The following is a 20,551-nucleotide window of genomic DNA, read 5'->3' on the forward strand; positions in this document are numbered from 1 at the left end:
GGAAAATACATATGCTAAGAGATTTTATTACTTATGGTGGCCATACACACTACAATTATCGGGGCGATCCGCCTGATATCGGCGGATCGCCCCAATAATTGTAGCGTGTGGGGGGGCGACCGAGGGTTAAATATTGCTCGGTCGGGCATGCCGGATTGTCCAACATGCCCGTCCGATGTGATATTTACCGTTAAACTGTCGGCCGCATCGGGCAGTGTATGCCCAGCCGCGGCCGACAGACAGACATTTCCTGTGTTCCTTCCTACGGAAGGAACAGGGAAATGTCTCCTCCCCCCGGGCGGAGCGCAGATGTCAGCTGATACACTGTGAGAGAAATCTCACAGTGTATGCCGGCGACATCTGCGGCTGGCAGGCTGCCAGATAAAATGTCTGTCGGTCTGACAGACATTTTATCTGGCCGTGTATGCCCAGCATTAGTAACAAGCAGAGATTGTATTTACATGACCCAAGAGCTTCAAATCTAAATAGTATGTTGGAAAACCTCTCAGGGAGAATTAAGAGGGCCATTTTGAAAACAAGTGCACGCATGGGGTCAATGAAAGCCATAGGTCCGTTTTAGGGCATTTTCTTAGCCTTAAGTTTGGACTTGAATGGAGTGTTGGAACTTGCCTGGCTAATGAGCAGTGTGCGAGTATTTCAGGTAGGGAGCAAAGTAAGTTTTTAGAGAATATTATTTGCATTAAAGCACCCAAGGGATTCTTATGTCATGAAAGTGAAAAAAAAAAAACTAACCACAATGACATGTTCATGATCATAAGGATGATGACAATTATGGTCAAGAGTATCTGTTGCATGTGTACATATTATTTTAACATTTAAAAGATCTAATAAAAATGGAAAATGTGAGTTTTGCTGATGTGAAATGGTACAAATGTATTCCCTGGTCTTTGTGTGCTATAGTAAACCTTCTAAAACTGTATAATATTAAGCAGCAGGCTAACTTGATATAATTCATGCCAGCTAATCCTGTCTGGAAATAGGGAACTGTCCCGAAATATCATTTAGTGCCTGGGTTTCAATTAAGCATCACATTAAAATTCAGTGATAACACTTAAGGCTAAAATGAGCAGGAGGATAACTTATTTGTGTCTTCACATAGTCCTGACGTCCCCTCACTCTGGTGTTTGTGCAGCTGGAAGGTACAAAATGCGCCCCATTAAAAGAGAAGCGTAAACCCAAACTGGTGTTAGAAAAAAAAGAAAAGTCCTAATTACTGGAAGAAAGAGTTGTTAACCCTCCCACTAAGCAGTGACAACCCTGTAAATGTACCTTCTTCACCCTTTTATTTCCTTTAAAAACCATCCCTGAAAATGAAATTATTTTTTTCATGTTGGTGCAAAAGTACATGCACCTGATCCATACTTGGCAAGCTACAAACTATCACACTTATGTGACCTTGCCATCTTGCATCAATCCAATTAGGTGCAAGTTTGCAAGTGCGAGTTTGTTTCAAGAAACTTGCACACCTCACATGAATGCTCGCTCCCAAGAATCGCTCAATCCAATTACAGATGCCAACTCGTGCTATGCGCAGGGAGGGTGTGTGAATTTTCTATACCATGCGATTTGGGAGGGCATGAACAAATGGGGAAACCATCCTGGACACCTAACAAGTGACAATTTCATTAGCAGAATCATATAGAAGGATGTTTGGGCTTAAGGAAAGTATTGGAAGTTTTTAAATGGTGTCAATTGGCTGATTTGTGCATTTAAAAAAAAATAAAAAATTAAAAACCTTACTTTTTTTAATTTCTAGCGAATTAAATGAAAAATGCAAAAAAGAAAAAAGGTGTTTGTGTTAATTTGAGGTCACTAACTTATTAAAATGTTTTTTTTTAAATAATAAAACGCAATTATTTTTCATTTTAAAAAAAACTGTAATTACATTTGGGGTGCCTAAACTAACAAAGTTGATTTGAAGCCATTTTTTTATTTTCTAAACACAAATGACGTGATTATTGGGCAAATTAAGCTAATTGAAATCTTGTAAATGCCAAATTGGTCATTAGGGGAGTTGTCAAAGGGGTTCTGCACTGTATCTCAACATTTTAACCTTAAAATAAAGACTTTTCCTTACCATTTCACACCCTCAGGGGTGCGCACAAAAAACAAAATTTTCCTTTGAAAAAAAAATTAGTTTGGAATTGGATTTCAACTGCAATTCGCAGTGTGAGTTCCATGAAACCAGCACCAACTCACACCTGCTTGGATTGACCCCATACTTGGAATTATAGTTAGTTTTGCACTAAATTGAGTAATCACATTGTATTCATCTTCTCTTCTTCAGTCTATTGTTCAAGTGGAAACTCTCGGTGAGTTTGGTGTCTTTTTCACTCTCTTTCTTGTTGGTTTGGAGTTTTCCCCAGAAAAACTGAGAAAGGTATGTGCCCATTGTCAGTAAATATCTAGAATGAAATTTGCTGTAATAACTTGTATAGGTATTTTCCTGATAAGTACAGTGACATGTCCAGTTTTATGTATTTTTAATATCACAGTTATCCTAAAATATGACCATTGTAGAATTATATTCTTATTTCTTCTTCAGGGTCCATAGGGCTCCACAGGGAGACATTGGGATGTAGGTGGGACCTGGAGGACAGGACACCAACAGCAAAGCTTTTCAATCCAAATATACTCCAGTCCTTCCCCCTGTACCCCGCCCACAGCCTGAGGCACTTCAGTTTCATTGGTGTCCGGCAGGAGCTGGACCGCCATTATAACAGAGGGCTGCATTAAGCAGCCCAAGCTTTAATTTTATGATTTCATTTACTTTTTATTTTTTACCAGACTGTCCTCCGGATGTCTGTTCTGCCACCCCAGCACCCCTCCGTGACACCAAGCCTCTGCTAGGTACTTCCAGCGGGTCTCAGAAGGGGACTAGCTAACAGGCTCCCTGGACCCCAGACTGCAGCCCAGAATCCACATGTAAGGCGTAAACCCATTCGCGGGTACCCGTGTCTTAGTTTAGTCTTGCCTCCAATCTCAGAAGACGGACCGGAGGCACCGATGTGGACACTGGCTCACCCGCAACTCCACTAGACCACCGGGGCATAACGATACTGGCGCAGAGGCATAATATAAAGGCCGGTGGTTAACGTCAGCCAGGGGATAAGGCGCTCTCTCTGCAGCCCTTCCCCCAGCTCAGGGCACCTTTCCACTGTGGTCTTGGTGTTCCCTGAGCTGCTCCTCCCTCACCCTCCACCCCCACAGAGACGCACGGTAGCCATTTTAGGCAAGCAGGCCTTTGGGAAATGCTGGGTCCAGCTCCCTGTATACCTCTCCCATGAGCCAGGTTATACAGTGCTACATCCTACCAGCCACTGTGGTCTGTGTAGTTGATTTTAGTGCCCATTGCAAACATGTAATGCTTTTTTTCTGCGTTTGTATGTGACTAGCGCCAATCTCTATTTTCTATACTGTCAGTTTATACCTGTCCCTTTTTTCTACTATACCCTGACATACTAAGGTATTGGGGGTTCATTGTACCTCACATCTGCTATTTAAGTGGGAGGACTATCACATACCATATAGTGCGGTTGCACAGTACACTGTGCCATATGTAGCGCAGTTGCACACTACATTGTGCCATATTACACATACGGCAAGATGTTCATTGCACTGTATCATACTTTGTATTCTATTATTCTTGTGACTGTCTGGCAGAGGAAAGTATAACAAGCAGCCTGATGCTGCTCCTCCTACTCTGATATCTTGTAAGTCCTGCTGTGCTGATTTAGCCACAGAGGACCTCATTCAGGATGGTCTCTGTATTAATTGTTACATCTGTCTCTCCCTCAGGACCCACCCAGGGCTGCCTTTTCACAAATGTTGGTAAAACTAGTGGACCAAGTAACAGTCCCTGTGGGATGACCACAGCAGGTACAGAGTTTGGCTAATACCTCGACTGTTTTTCAGCAAATGCTGCAAAAAGATAAACCTTTACCTACTAAACGTACTATGATATTTTCCCAATCCACACAGTTATCTGATTCTGAGATATCATCTGGGGAGGCAGGGGACGCAGATCTCTCTCACGCTGACTCCGTCTCTGAAGAAGTGGAACCACCCTCTAAACCAAATGTACCTGCTCTTGCGAGAGCTGTTAAAACTATTCTACAAATAGAAGGGGTGAACCCACTCCTAAGAAAAAACATGCACTTTTTATGCGACAAAAGGTTGTTTTACCAGAGTTTCCTCACTCTGACCAGCTATCTGATCACATTAGTGAAGCTTGGAATATGCCCGGTAAAAGGTTTCAAATTCCCAAACTGTTCAGTTCCTTTTATCCGCTTCCAGCTACTGATTGTACTAAATGGGAAATTCTCCCAACAATGGATTCTCATGTAACACGTCTGGTTAAAAATGCCACCTTGCCAATTCATACTGCAACCTCCTTGAAGGAGACCACAGATAGACATATAGAAGCTTGTCATAAATCTATATACTCTCTTACAGGAGCTATTACTCGTCCTGCTAGGGCTACGGCCTGGCTGGCAAAAGCCATTTAGAGTTTGGCAGAGGCCCTAGAAGAGACTTTTCCCTCTGATGCTTCGAGGGAACAGCTGTCCTACATATATCACATTAGCGATTCAGCCTCCTACTTATGTGAAGCAGCTATGGATACGGCTCTCCTGGCCTCCAGGATATCTGCCTAAAATTGTGACTACTTTGGTGGCTAACAAGACGGCGTTCCTGCCCTCTGCATAGAATACAAAGCCGTGGACGTCTCCTTTTCGATCCTTTTCGCCCACAAGGTAAAGCCAAGGTTCAGTCCTTTCCACAGCAACAGACATCAGCCAAGGCCTCCAAGCCTATGGCCAAACAAGCCTGGGCTACTAGACGTCCACCTGCCAAGTCTGAGGACAAGACTGACGGGGCGGACCTCTCCCTGGCAGCCCTCAGGGTGGGAGGCCGACGTCTTCAATTCGCCCAAAGTTGCCATCAAACCACGTCCGATGCTTGGGTAAGAGGAGTGGTCTCCCACGAATACGCCCTCTTCTTCCTGAGGCGACCCCCCCCCCCAACAGTTCTTTTGCACAGGGCCTCCTTTGGACTCAACCAAGGCCCTGCTGCTCCAAAAAAGCCATTCAGTCCTTACTAAATTCAGGAGTAATAATTCAGGTTTCCTCTCTCCGTCGTCAAGAGATCAGACTGCTCCCGTACTTAGACGATCTTTTGCTTTTGGCAAGATCCCCAGAGACTCTTCACAGTCATCTGCAGTTAACCATTGCCTTTCTACAAATGCACGGCTGCCTGATCAACTGGAAAAAGTCTTCCCTGACACCCTCTCTAAGGATGGTACATTTTGGAGCCCTCCTGGACTCTCGAGTTCAGAGAATCTTTCCAACGGCGGACAAGATTTCAGCACAGACTATTCAGACTGCTTCACAATCTCAGAGTGTCGATTCACTCTGCAATGCAGGCATTGGGATCAATGGTGTCCACCTTCGACGTGGTGGAGTTCGCCCAGTTTCACTCTCTAGGTCCCTCCAACACCTGATCTTCTCCATGTAGAATGGGCTACCCCATCTGCTGAAATCCCAGATGATGAGCCTCCCCCCAGAGGTTCGCCTGTTCCTAGCCTGGTGGCTACAGACTTCCCATTTTAACCAGGGTCATCCCTTTGGATCACGGATTGGGCTCTCCTCACCATGGACAAAAGCCTCCAAGGGTGGGGCATAGTAACCAGCCAGCACTCCTTGCAGGGATGATGATCCCCAGTCGAGGCAGTGTTGCCAATCAACATCCTGGTACTTCAACATATCTACAGAGCTCGCGCTCAGAATATTCGGAATAACTGGCCAGTACAAGTACAGTCCGACAAAGCCACGGCTGTGGCCTACCTCAATCCCCAAGGGGACACTCAAAGTCAGTCAGCAATGACAGAAGTGTCCCGCATTCTCACGTGGGCCGAACGCAATCTCCCAGCCATCTCCGCAGTGTTCATCCCGGGGAATCTCAATTGGGAGGCGGATTTTCTCAGCCATCACGATGTGCATGCAGGAGGATGGTCTCTACATCCAGAAGTCTTTCAGCTTCTAGTGGACAAAAAGGGTCTTCCAGAGGTGGATCTCATGACCTCCAGACACAACAACAAATTTACAATTTAAGGACGTAAACCAGCTTCAGCCAGGATTTACCACAGAATATGGCATACATATGTCCAATGGTGTGCTTCAAGAAACTGAAGGTTTCTAGAATTCTTGCATTTCTTCAAGCTGGATTGGATGTAGGCCTCAGCCTAGCATCTCTGAAAGTGCAGGTCTCTGCTTTGTCTATCTGGTTTCAGCGCAGAATTGCCCCTTTACTGGATGTTCACATCTTCCTACAGGGTTTTCTATGAATACAACCTCCCTTTGTCCTTTCTGTGGCTCCATGGGATTTGTCAGTGGTGCTCCAAGCACTTCAGGAACCTCCATTCGAAGCCCTGGAATCAGTGGATGTCAAATGGCTCACTGCAAAGGCTCTGTTTTTCTGGCTTTAGCATCTGCCCGTAGGGTATCTGATTTAGGGGCGCTTTCATGTCGCTCCCCCTTCTTGATATTTCACGAGGACAGGGCTGTTCTTCGAACACGCCCAGGCTTCCTTCCCAAGGTGGTTTCTCGTTTCCACCCAAATTAGGAAATTGTGGTTTCCGGTCTTTAATTCACCAGACCTCTCGGCAGGTGAGGCCTCTTTGTATGTGGTCCGTGCTCTAAAGATCTACGTGGACCGTACTGCTTCCATCCGGAAATCGGACTCCCTCTTTGCCCTATATGGGTTCCACAAGAAGGGATGGCTAGCTAACAAACAGACTCTGACCAGATGGATCTGCATTACTATCTCACAGGCTTACACGCAGACAGGCCTTCCTGCGCCGACTACAGTCTCTGCTCATTCTACTCGCTCTGTGGGTCCCTCGTGGGCAGCCCGGCGTGGCGCCTCAGCTGAACAGCTATGCAATGTGGCCTCCTGGTCTTCTGTCCACACCTTTTTTTAGGTTTTATGCCTTTGATACATTTGCCTCTCAGGATGCTTCCTTCGGGCATAGGGTTCTCCTATCAGCCCAGGAGCGTTCCCACTCTTGAACAACTGCTTTGGGACATCCCCATTGTCTCCCTGTGGAACCCTATGGACCCTGAAGAAGAAAAGGAGAGTTATGGTGAAACTTACCTTAGTTAACTCTTTCTTCGAAGTCCATAGGGTCCACAGGGCACCCGCCCTGACGCTCCTAGCTTCTATGGGTTATCTTTTACTGGTCACTTGTTTCCTTCTCTGTGTGAGAGTGTGGTTCCTCAATGTACCAGTCTTCCTTCTCCCCTATCCTGCTCCTACCATGAGCTTGTTAACAAAACTGAAGTGCCCTCAGGCTGTGGGCGGGGTATAGGGGGAAGGACCAGAGCATCCTGGTACTGAAAAGCTTTGCTGTTGGTGTCCGGTCCTCCAGGTCCCACCTACACCCCAATTTCTCCCTGTGGACCCTACTGACTTCAAATTAAGAGAGTTAACCAAGGTAAGTTTTACCATAATTCTCCTTTTTTTTTTAAATGAGTCCTATTTATGTTTAGTAGACCATCATCTACAGGCAATTCTTTTCAAATATCAACAAGTAAATTGGTGATTTTCTTGCATAGATGGTATTTCTATGATTTTGTTATGCAAGGATTTTTTGCGTACTCTAAACATTTAAAAAAAAAAAATTAACATCTTGATCTTCGGGTTAATAGTAAAATGTGTAAGTGATTGTTGGTGATGTTATCTGCAGAATGCAGCTTGTATAAAGGGAATATTAAAATATACTAGCTTGGCAGATTGTATCTCCCCTGCTGACATACAAAATAAGCATTTTGCTTATGAAAATTATTAACTTCCTTGGTAATTGCAATTTCTCTATGCAATGAAGAAGTAGATGGTATAGATGCTCTGTTTTATAGGTAGTATTTTACCTACATGTTATGAGACTAAAGACAGCACTTTAATTAACAATGATTTGCAAATATCTTTTTATTTATCATTGGATGTGAATGGAGTTCTCCATAAGTTAATACATTGTAATGATGAATTATTTAATGTTAAATGTTAACATCTACTAACATCAGTGAAGGACATTGTGATTTTATGAAGCTCTTTCAGCTGCTTAGTTCATTGACCTATATGATACAGATCTGCTTTATTATGTTACTAAGTCAATCTTGTGTATTCCAAAGCTTTTATGTATTTTTTTAAATCTGTTACTTTTACTTAATATTGTTTATATAAAAATGAGATTGTAAAACATTTTATTGTAGTTTATTATATGTAGGCCTATGGGGTAGGTGATCTAAGCCTTGGAGAGAGAGAAAGTACCAACTAATCAGCTTCTAACTGTTATTTTTCAATCACAGCCTGAAAACTGACAGTTAGGATCTGATTGGCTGGCTGCTACTGATTGGCTGAGGGGTATTCATGAAAGCTTGGAGAGAGATACAATTGTGAGAAATAAAGTACCAACCAATCAGCTCCTAACTCACTTTACAGGCTTGTTTTTGTGGTTTGTGTTTGAAAAATTACAGGAGCTGATTGGTTGGTACTTTATCACTTTCCAGAGCTTAATACAGCTGCCCCTTGTATCTTTCACAATTTTATCTCTCTCCAAGTTTTTATGAATACCCCCTTAATCTCTCTCCAATGCTTTGTACATCTCTCCCAAAATCTTATGCATCAGTTGTTTTCTTTTTAAGTCTTATGCGGGTGCACAGTTGGCCGATGTCACCAGCGACAATGCAGCCAATTTTTTAAGCACACACACTTTCCAATCGGCCGCACGATATGGCTGGCCAGGCATCACTACTGGACAGGCTTTTAAATTTGCCCACCCAGTTATGGTATAATTTTTGCTGGTTTCTGTGCCCAGGTAATGGATTGTCAGTCGTCTGTCGTCCTTACACACCTGTAGATCTGAACAATATATCTTTCTCCTTCATCCACTAGGGGACACTGGAGCTACAACACTAGAGCCTGGCACTTTAACTAATCTGAAATGTGTGACTGGCTCCTCCCCCTCTATGCCCCATCAGCCCCAGTTTTGAAAATGTGCCCGAGATAGCCGGTGCCCAGTGGGGCTGTCTCCAGCCCCTGTTAGTATCTATTTTATTTATTTAAAATAATTTTATATTCACTTTGTTTCATGAGGACAGGCAGACTGCTCACTGTGGCAGCCTGCCTGCTATTTAGGAACCTCCTGTGTCTGGTGCCCTGATAGGGGAACCCCGTGAGGCCCGCCACAGCTGAAAACGGCTTGCTTCTGGGTTCCTCACTGGTCCCCCAGCCCGGCAGTCCGGTCTTAGTAGTGACCGTAACTATTAACACCGCTCCTGGCTAGCAGGTTCGATGGAGCAGACTGGGCTTAGTAACCGCGTGCTTCACGCGGCTGCCACAGACAAAGGTGACAGCAGCTACTCGCTCCCCTTCCACCTTTCACCCAATAGTAGTGGGTGGAAGAGAGCAGGTTTATATTACAGAGGAGAAGGCTGGTACAGAGCAAAATGACAGCGCGGGCTGCCGCGGCTGTTATAGCTAGGCTGATCGCGGCTCCCTCCCCCTTTTACTACAGGCCCCTCTTGAGTGGTGAGGCAACCAGCAGTTGCATAAAACAGCTGGTTGTCATCCCGGGGGGTGGGGTAAAGTACGGACCAACCATTATTACTTCTCTCGAGGGCTAAGCATCACCCTCTGCATAGCCGTCTCCTCAGTTGGCGCGTACTGCTCACTCGGAGCGGCGCCATTTTCCTGCTGGTCACTCCTTGAACAGATCTCCTTCATAGTGTTGGGTTGCTGCATAGTTGGCTGTATCCACTGCTGTTGACTGGAGCTAGTATCTATTCAGGGGCAAGTAAGTTCCCTGTGGGCTTGGGAGCATTAATTGTGATTCCTGCTTCTCTCCCTGTATCCTCTGTCTCCCCTGTTACTGTCCTATGGCTTTTTCTCTGGGACAGGCTGTCTGTGTGTTAGCTTGCTGTATGTGTGTGTGTACGATATGGTAGCTAAGACAGCAGAAAGACGTTACTATAACACCAAGTGCAAGAAAAAGTTTATGCATGCTCGCTCAGAGGCTTCATCTCTGTGTGAAGCTTGTGATTCAGAGGACAGTACAGTAGCTCTGCAGGGCCAGAGTGTACCATCCTCCTTGATCCATAGCTTAGCAGGGGTTATGGCAGATTTAACCTCTGCGTTTGCTGTGTCTCTGGAGAGAAAGCGAAGCTGCACAGGAAGTTCTCAGTACCTCTCACTCTTCTATTTTAGCTAATGAACCTGCGTGGGTTTAAGGATTAGCGCGTTTGGTGGATAGTTTAGCTCAGATGATGGGTTCTTCTTCTAGATCCTTAGAAACCGTAGTAAGTCGACCTCTCAGGAAGCGAGCCCTTCTGGCGGTTCTTCAGTTGGAGGAGGTTCCAAAGACAGATGGGTCGGTCCGGCCAATATTGAACCTAAAATCATTGAATCTCTACCTCTCCTTTCACAGATTCAAGATGGAATCCCTTCACTCAGTCATTGCTGGGTTGTAAGCGGCGGAGTACATAGTCATTAAAGATGTATATATGCACATTCCCATCTGGGAACCACACCAGGCTTTCCTTTTGTTTGCAATCAAGGACACCCATTACCAGTTTCAGGCCTTACAGTTTGACCTATCATCGGCCCCCAGGGTCTTTACCAAGTTAATGGTGGTGGTGATTGCCCATCTTCGCTCTCAGGGAGTGAACATCATCCCATACTTGGACGATCTCCTCATCAAGGCCTCGTTGGAGGAGAGTCTGTTGAACCATGTGGTGCGGACTCATCAGATCCTCATACAACACAGCAGGATTGTCAATATCCAGAAGTCCCAGCTGGTACTATCTCAGCGGCTTCAATTACTGAGGATGATTCTGGACATGGCTTTACTGCGGGTTTTCCTTCCTCTGGACAAGGCACTTTCCATTCACGAATTGGTCCGTTTGGTTCTTAAGCAAAAACAAGTATCGATACACCTTTGCATGAGATTTCTAAGCAAGATGGTTGGATCCTTCGAGGCAGGTTTCACTCCAAGCCGTTCCAGTTGGATCTTCTGTCTCAATGGTCCGGATCTCCTCTGCAGATGCAACGTCTGGTGATGCTGCCTCCAAAGACCCACATTTCTCTAATCTGGTTGTTCCTGACGGATCACCTTCTGGTGGGTCCTTGTTTCACGTATCTGGAGTTGGATCCTGCTGACAACGGACGCCAGTCTTCGCAGCTAGGGAGCAGTGATCCTAGACAACCATTCCAGGGTGTTGGTCTCGTCAGGAGTTCCTCTTACCGATCAATATCCTCGAACTCTAGGCAATCTACAACACACTGCCTGCCGCGGGCTCCCCTCCTACAGGGATTGCCGGTCCCAGTACATCAACCGACAAGGGGGTACATCCCAAAGTCTTCCTATAGTTGGTCCGTCGTTGGGGCAGACCGCAGATAGACCTCATGACCTCCAGGACCAATTGTCAATTACCTCTATTCTGCTCCAGAACACGGGACCCCAAGACCGTCGGAGCGGATGAGCTGTGTCACTCCCTTGGCCGTAGGACCTAGTGTACTTCTTCCTGCCGTTTCCATTGTTTTCATGGGTTCTCAAGCATGAAGCCATGACAGTCATCCTAGTGGCACCGGATTGGCCTCGTTGAGTTTAGTACTCGGATCTTCTGTTCTTTCTGGCAGACAATTCGTGGCCTCTGCCATTATGATCGGATCTTCTTCAGCAGGGTCCGTTGGTGTACACAGACTTATGTCGGTTTCATTTGACGGTGTGGCTGTTGAGACCGCCATCTTAAGAAGACATGGTATTCCGCATAGGGTGATCCCTACTATGCTCAGAGCGTGTAACCTGGTTACGTCTGCTCATTACCATAGAATATGGAGGTTCTATGTGTCCTGGTGCGAAGGATGTGGTTCCTCCAAATATTTATTTCACCTACCTCGTCTCCTTCTCTTCCTGCAAGGAGGTTTCGTTGCTGGACTTTGTTTGGGTTAGCTGAAAGTGCAGGTCTGCTTTATCTGAGTTCTTTAATAGTCGTCTGGCCCTCCTTCCGGAGGTTTATTTTCTGCAGGGGGTGCTTCGAGTCCAGCCTCCTTTTGTTCTGCCTACTTCCCCCCTGGGATCTAAACCTTGTCCTATCCTTTCTTCAGTCCACATTTTTTGAACCCTCAGATGAGGTGGAATTCTCACCTGGAAACTGGTCATTTTATTGGTGCTGGTTTTGGCCAGACGTGTGTCTGAGCTGTGGGGGCTCTGTCTTGTCACTCCCCATACCTTGTTTTTCGCGCCGACAGGGCGGAACTTCGTACTTGCCCTTTCTTCTTGCCAATGGTGGTCTCGGCCTTCCACATAAATCAGCTGATTGTGGTTTCCAGTAATGTTGGAATCTTCTGGAGTTTCACAGTCTTTGGATGTGGTACGGGTTCTCAGTGTTTATATGGCGCATACGGAGGGAATCCGAAAATTGGATGCTCTTTGTCCTTTTATGATATGGCCTGCGTCAAAGCAGATCTTAGCCAGATGGATCCGTCTGACTATTCGACAGGCTTATGTCGCCAAAATTATTTTGGTACTTACCGGTAAGTCTGTTTCTCCGATTCCACAGGGGACACTGGACGCCGGCCCTGCGCCTTTTACCTGCTTTTCAGTTTTTTTCCTTGACATTTTTTGCACCAGTTCTGTTGCAGTTTTTGTTGTTGTCTGTGTGACTGTCTGTTATGTATGCAGTGTCTTGTTAGGTTCCGCAGGTGTGCTGTTCTTTGGACCTATTCTCCTTTTCCTTCCTCTTCTATCTGTTCTAAGTCTCCTCTCGGGCTCAGTTTTCTTAACTGGAGCATAGAGGGGCATGAGCCAGTCACACTTTTCAGATTAGTTAAAGTGCCAGGCTCTACTCAACCACAGCTATACCCAGTGTTGTAGCACCAGTGTCCCCTGTGGAATCAGAGGAGAAACAGATTTTACTGGTAAGTACCAAAATCCTGTTTTCGGATATAGCGTATGGTTGTGCAGCGCGGCCGATGCAATATTTCTGTGAAGGATGTTGTTCGCAGATATATCGTGTGTATACACAAGCCGATGCACTGAGTGATATATCATACGTGGGCTGTACGAACAATATATTATCCAGTGTGTACCCAGCATAAGTGGCTTTGAGGTATCTTAGCGAGTTTAAATTAAATATGACTTCCACCACTGTAGCTTTGGGAGTTTTGCTGGTGCACTGGTTGTGATGTATGAGATGCAATATTGAATTTTTGGTTCTGCAGGTGTGGAAAATAGCAGTGCAAGGCCCATGCTTTATGACACTTCTAATGATTGCATTTGGCTTGCTGTGGGGGCATTTCCTGCAAATCAGACCTACTCAGAGTGTCTTCATTTCAACGTGTTTGTCTTTGTCGAGCACACCCTTGGTGTCCAGGTTCCTTGGAGGCGGGGCTCGTGGAGATAAAGATGGTAATAAAATGCACTTCACATTGACATACATTCCTAGTATAAGTGTTCCATCTGTCCAAGGAAATATGATTTTGTAAACATGAAAGAGTGTAGTAACTTATTTCTAAAAAGTGCATTCTTTTTATTTCTTTATTGTTTATGGTTTTTATGATGAAGATTTAATCTTTATAATTTGGTAATAGACAGAAAGATAAATATGTTGTGGAATTATTATCAAAGGACACCATAATGTTCTATCTGTTAGGAAGACTTAACATGTGGCCAAAGTACAAGGCTCTCGTTCTAGTCTTTGTGTCAGGCAAGTAACCCGCTGCTAGCATGCAAGCATAGTTCTGTTTTACTTACTGAGGAATATATTAGTAATCGTTATTACAGTAAGTTTTTATTGTAAAGTGACTGCTGCTTACTGTAATACACCAGTATATTTACTGTAAAAATTAGAAAAGTTAGAATTTAAGCTCAGGTTTGTCTTTGTTTCCAAGAGGACTGCATGACTTGTGACCTCCCCAAATACATTATAGATAAGAGAGAGTACTCCTATCAACAGAATGAAAATCATTATAATGGTTTTTTCATGTACGTCTGGCATGATATGTTTGCATTTCACTTGTTTGTGGATTCCATTCAAATGTAGTTATTTGACTGAATGTTAGTTCCTTCACATGTAGTGGCTTGAAGCCTATTAAAGACTCAAGGGCTTTTTACCTCTAGTTGTCTCCTGAAGTATTTTGTGTGTTATGGTTAGTTATTTCTTGTGAGGCTTTATCTTTGCATTACAGGCTGTTCATTATTATTATCATCTAGTCTTTGTTACGTACCAACATATTTATGTAGCATTGTACTTTTTTTTTTTTTTAAGGGTACACCAAACAATACTTCTAAACCCCATAAGAAAGGCTTAGTCAGATAATAGGGTGAATCAGCCAGTGAATAAACACTACCAGTGAATTATTATTATCCTTTATTTATATGGCGCCACAAGTGTTCCGCAGCGCCTTACATAGTACATAAATAAGTGAACAAGAAACCAGTGACTTACAGTACAATACAATGCAGGACAAGGGCATGGTTTATACACATTAGCGATCATAACACTCAAAATAAGCAGCAGGGAGTCGGCAACCAAGTGTTGGGTGCCCTTGTGGGGAGTAAGGAGTCGATGAAAGTATGAGTAAGGGGAAGCACATGAGGGAAGCGGGCCCAGCCCGTAAGAGTTTATATTCTAAAGAATGAGCATTTTCAGGTTTAATACAGTAATTTTAAATGTTAGTGCATATAAACTTAGATAAGATCTATTGACTATGTTTTATTAATATCATATTTTTGACTTGTCTACTCATTTTCTAACATTGTGCTTTCATTCACTGGTAATTTCTACACTTCTGTTTGGTTGTAAAATTCTAACTATTCTTTCAATCTTCATCTGTATTTTAAAAGTATTCAATGATGGTACATGTCTCAGAATAGTTTTTATGTTCTGTCTTCTACATACATCATCCCCTTAAATAAGAATTCCCTCTAATCATTCATTCACTGGACGATTTACCCTTCTATGGCAATTAGGGCTACATGCCATTTACAGGCCAAGAACTGGCAACGTTTTTGATTTACAGGCTTTAATGAAGCACCTAATTATGTTTATAGATAGGTGTCTAGTAATGATATGTCCCCTCTAATGCACTGGACACTAAACTAATTTCCATTTTTGTGTTGTGCAGGTGATCTTGATTATAGCAGTGTTCTACTTGGCATGCTTGTGATGCAGGATGTCCAGCTTAGCTTGTTCATTGCTGCTATGCCAACTCTTATTCAAGCAGGAGGAAGCACTTACTCCAGGTGATTTTTGTCTTTAAAGGGTTAAAGATGACAATATGCAGAAAGAGTAGAAGTTGCCTCTACTCTTTGTGGCCAAATCAATCAGGATCGAGTTTGCAAAATCAAGTTTGTTTCATGAAGCGTGAAATGCGAGATTCAATTAGAAATGCCAATTTGCTATACTCGCGGCAAGGTTGCGTTACCTGGAAAAGTGCATAAAAAAGTGGGGAGATCAACCTGGACCCCAAAACTGAGATAGCATGACCATATGGAAGGCTATTAGTGACAAGAAGGAACGTTTTGGCGGCTTCTAAAAGGTGTCAAATGGCTAATACTTGAACTTTTTATTAGGGGTTGTATAAAAGATAACACGCAAGTGTTTTTCAGCAAATGAAAGTCTTTCTAGAATTTTGGGGTACAGAAAAATTTCTGTATAGTAATTTTTCTGTGTTTTTATACAAGTTTTTGTAAAAAGTTGGAATAAACAAATTTACCTCTCATCTGCACGTTCAAAAACCCCCTCCCATCAATACAACACCCATCATACCTGTCCCCCATCATTTACACCTCCACATACATGCCCCCATCACTTACAACTCCACATACCTACCCCCCATCATTTACACCTCCACATATTTGTCCCCCATCATTTATACCTACACATACCTGCCCCCCATCATTTACGCCTCCACATATTTGTCCCCCATCATTTACACCTCCACATACCTGCCCCCCCATCACTTACAACTCCACATACCTGCCCCCTATCATTTACACCTCCACATACCTGCCCCCTATCACTTACAACTCCACATACCTGTCCCCCATCATTTACACCTCCACATACCTGTCCCCCATCATTTATACCTCCACATACCTGTCCCCATCATTTATACCTGCACATACCTGTCTCCATCATTTAACCCATTATTGAGCTTTTTAGAGAAATTCATTTGAAAACTGACATGTCTTTATTGGCCAAATTATGCTGTTTATACCATCCAAATGCATGAATATTCATTGGGAGTTGTGTACCAGAGATTATAATAAACAACATTTTATACTTTAAAGATTTTTTTCTACGTTTTAACTAGGTAAGGGGGTGCGCACAAAAAAACGTGGATTTACTCAAGTTTGGAATGGAATTGCAAATGGAATTCGCTGTGCGAGTTCGCCGTAAGAACGGCTCGCAGGACCCAACTCGCACCTAATTGAATTGACCCCTTTGTGTATTTTTGTCAACTTAGCCCAACTTTTTCTGCTTTTGAGAGATTTATTTCATTGTTTTGGAAAAACGTGTCTTTAATCTCTTGTCTCTGTGTTTATCAACTGTTGCTACTGGGAGCTTTGGGTATTTACAATATTTAAGCTTTCTAAAAATAAAATGTTACATTTAATGTTGCTTATATTTTCTCCTTTTGCTGCTGATGGTTTTCTCTGTCCTGTGCTTGGCCAAATTTTCAACGTTTGCACTAGTCACATTCAAACATCAATATTACTAATGTTTTATATTCAAAACCCACACAAATTATACTTTTTTTTTATTTTTTATAGAAGACATTGGATTTTGGGAAAATACAGTCCTATTGCTGTGGAATAAATGTAACCAAAATGTCAAAATAAGCAAATGTGCTTATTTTTAAAATATTATTATTATTTTAACATTTTATAGGGCGCCACAAGTGGTCCACAGCGCCATACAGAGGACAAACAATAAAAAAGTAAAAGGTAGAACAGTACAATAAAGTAAACTGTACAATGCAGCAAACAAATAACATTACAACTTTAAACACAGCTAATGATGCATGGGGTGTAAGAAGCGTAAGCTGAAACCTATACCCATTAATGTGAGCACAACTAACAAGTTATGTTTTCCAGTGTGCAGGGTAATATTGTATGGTGATAAGCAGATATTGGCTACAAGGGGACGACATCATTTGAAATAGGGGACAAATGTGTGTGTCCTCTCATGTCCAACTAGGCCTTATGGGGGTTCGGGGCACTTAGTGTCCTTCCACCCATATACAGAAAATAATTTTTTCTGTAGTGGTGAGTATTATTACTAGGGGTTACATCATTTGTAAGATGGGATCCCCCCTTTCAAATGTGGGTGCACCTAAATGTATGGGTGGCAGATTGTGGAGCTTTTCACCCATCCCTGGACGCCATTATTATGTGGCAGTGAAGGATATAAAGTCTTGTTCAAACTGCTCTATTCCTAATAAGACGTTGGTGATATATTTAAAGTTCACGCACCCATACATTTTATTCATATATTTATTTTTCAATTATAGTGATGTCATTATGCATGAGCTGCCAGTAATTTCCACTGGTTGTTGGAACCGGCTGGGTATTTTTCTTTAACTGCCTTGATCACTGTGGAGGATGAGTGCGACTCATCCTACACAGTCTTAAGGTATATGCGGAGGTAAAGGAATTAAGGAACCTTTTCTATAGGGCTATTATTTTGGATATAATGTTGGTGGATTTTAATGCTATATATAATTTTTTTTTTTCTTTTTAGTGTTGTGTTGGAGATTTTCCGAATACTGTTGCTGATTGGACAAATACTTTTTTCTTTGGTTGCGGTCTTTCTTATCTGTCTTATTATGAAGACTTATCTCATCGGGCCTTATTATCGAAAGCTGCACGCTGAAAGCAAAGGCAATAAAGAAATTCTTGTCATGGGCATTTCTGCATTCGTTTTTCTTATGTTGACAGTAAGTTCAGATATTATCTATAAGCCCATCAAACTGTCCATTTAGAATATGAATACTATATATATATTTTCATGTGCACAATATATATGTATGTATATATATATTCTGTTGTATATTAATGCTGGAAACTCTGCTTTACAACACCTCACATTTATCTCTATTACCAGAGAGTAAACAAATTCAGGATATTACACTCCTAACAGCTGCTTCTGCATAACTTGCAGTTGTGTTTTGTGGCTTGTAGCAGCTCTGTACATTCCAAGGCATGGAAAATACACTAGAGTTCAATTCTGTGCTCCCAAATTTGTTCACATTCAGAACAAACCTTTTTTGATCATTGAAAAATGTTATATTTTATTGTGTGCTTTTTATATGATGAACTTGCTTCAGAATCAAAACCTATATATTTTCCTTTCATTGTTCTTGTAACATCTATAAACCCAACCAAGAATAATCACGTGTAAGACATGCATTGTAGATATGCTAATTATTGTTAGGAAATGAGCTGAACTAACTGCCCTGGAGCTTGGTCTTCTGATTTGATAACTCAGTTTGTTTCACCTTTAACATAAAATGTTCTTTTCCCTGTTAGCTAACAGAACTACTGGACGTGTCGATGGAGCTGGGATGTTTCCTAGCTGGAGCACTCGTTTCTTCCCAAGGACACATGGTCACAGAAGAAATTATGTCATGCATTGAGCCAATACGAGATTTCCTGGCTATCATTTTCTTTGCATCTATAGGTAACAACTAGTGAATAAATGCACCCGGTCTCAGCCACTCTGCAGCCGCTCTGCTTCTCCCGTTCCCGTCCCTTCCTATCGCGTTATACTTCACACAACCCCCCACCCCGAACACACACACAGATACACACACCCTGTTCCCGGACACGGCTCGCACAGTGGGAGCTAGGACATGCGCCATGCAAGAATGTAAGCTCTCACCAACAGGACTCTCTTCCCTCTTGTGCTTCTCCTTACTTATTACTTTCATCTACTCCTCACTCGGGCACCTTACACCTGGTTGCTTACGCCCTGTTGCTTATTTGAGTGTTATGATCGCTAATGCAGCAATGTGTATATAAACCATGCCCTTGTCCTGCATTGTATTGTACTGTAAGTCACTGATTTTTTGTTCACTTATTTGTTTAAGTACATTGTAAGGCTCTGCGGAACATTTGTGGCGCCATATAAATAAAGGGTAATAATAATGCACGTTAGATATGATGTACATGCTCCGCAGCCACAATTAAATCATCACTCAAACATGACTTCATTCATTTCAGGCTCCAATTTTATAATAATAGGTTATACCTTCTGTTTTATAAGGCAGTTATTTAAACCCCTACCTTTTTTGTCATACCTGTTTACTAGATTAGGATAATCTCTTAAAGTACAGGGAAAATCGCCCTAATCCTATAAACACAATTTTTTTTTTTTTTGGGGGGGGGACACAAGTCAGAAATGTATAATCAGTTACATGTTTCCTGCTTTGTAGGTCTTTCTGAGTTTGTATCATTTTAAATTTCATTGCTCGATAAATCAACAAGGGTCCTTATCTATTTTTATGTGTTTATGCATTATATTTTATATTGCCTCACTAGATGGAATCTCCAACTGGTTGCAGAAAACAAATTACCATGTGTTTTCAGAGTGACAAAATCAAATTAGAATGAACCCTATTTATAAAACAAGTATAGTTAATGTTTTATATGCATTGCTAGAAGAAAATAAGTGCGCAGTGCATTGTATACCTTGTATGGTAGGAGTAAACAAATGCCAAATGTAACTACAGTGGTCACTTTATTTCAATTGTAGAGTCCCCCAAACACCAAGTAATCTGGTTGTACTACATTAACAATGACACTGCATGTAAGCAATTAGGCCACAGATGTGACACGCTTGGCTAAACATCCAGATCGCAGGGTACACTTTGGTTCCTTCTTGTCCTGACTGAAGAGGAATACCCCCTCTCCCCTGTAACAAAGATTATGGGGTCTATTTACTAAGCAGTGTTAGGAGACAGAGTGAAAAGTGATAAGAAAGTGATAAGGTGCCAGCCAATCAGCTCCCAACTGTCATTTTTCAAACACAGCCTGTGAGATGACAGATGGGAGCTGATTGGCTGGCACCTTATCACTTTCTTATCACTTTTCTCTCTGTCTCCTAACACTGCTTAGTAAATAGACCCCTATTTCTTTTCATCTCAACTGGATCACAGTTTCATTGGCTATAAAAGCCTGTATACTGTACAATAGTTCATCAACTTGCCCAATCAAAATTGCAATGCATGGCCAGCATAAATAAACATGGTAGAAAATGATAAGTTTGTATGCAGGCACTATTTCAAAAATCTATTGCTTTACAGTTCCCTAATATTTTTCATTGTGCTATATATACATTTCTATGAACTATTTTTTTAAGATTTTTTATTTTAACAGGACTTCATGTGTTTCCAACATTTGTAATTTACGAGTTAACTATTCTTTTGTCCTTGACGTTGACACTTGTGATAATGAAGGTAATTATTATTA

The 20,551-nt window shown here is 42.5% G+C and overlaps 1 protein-coding gene across 3 annotated transcripts in view; it reads left to right on the plus strand.

The window, feature by feature from the left end:
* SLC9D1 (solute carrier family 9 member D1) overlaps positions 1-20,551 on the plus strand; it is a 48,230-nt gene that overhangs the window by 15,771 nt on the left and 11,908 nt on the right. For all 3 annotated transcript variants that reach the window (XM_088458648.1, XM_088458666.1, XM_088458658.1), the window contains 6 exons: positions 2,309-2,401; positions 13,297-13,483; positions 15,202-15,319; positions 17,823-18,018; positions 18,611-18,761; positions 20,459-20,538. In XM_088458648.1, the coding sequence (XP_088314774.1) occupies positions 2,309-2,401; positions 13,297-13,483; positions 15,202-15,319; positions 17,823-18,018; positions 18,611-18,761; positions 20,459-20,538 (825 nt within the window). The remainder of the gene's footprint in view (positions 1-2,308; positions 2,402-13,296; positions 13,484-15,201; positions 15,320-17,822; positions 18,019-18,610; positions 18,762-20,458; positions 20,539-20,551) is intronic.

Source organism: Taudactylus pleione, unplaced genomic scaffold, assembly GCF_031769625.1.
Source record: "Taudactylus pleione unplaced genomic scaffold, aTauple2 ptg000041l, whole genome shotgun sequence".
NCBI lineage: Eukaryota > Metazoa > Chordata > Amphibia > Anura > Myobatrachidae > Taudactylus > Taudactylus pleione.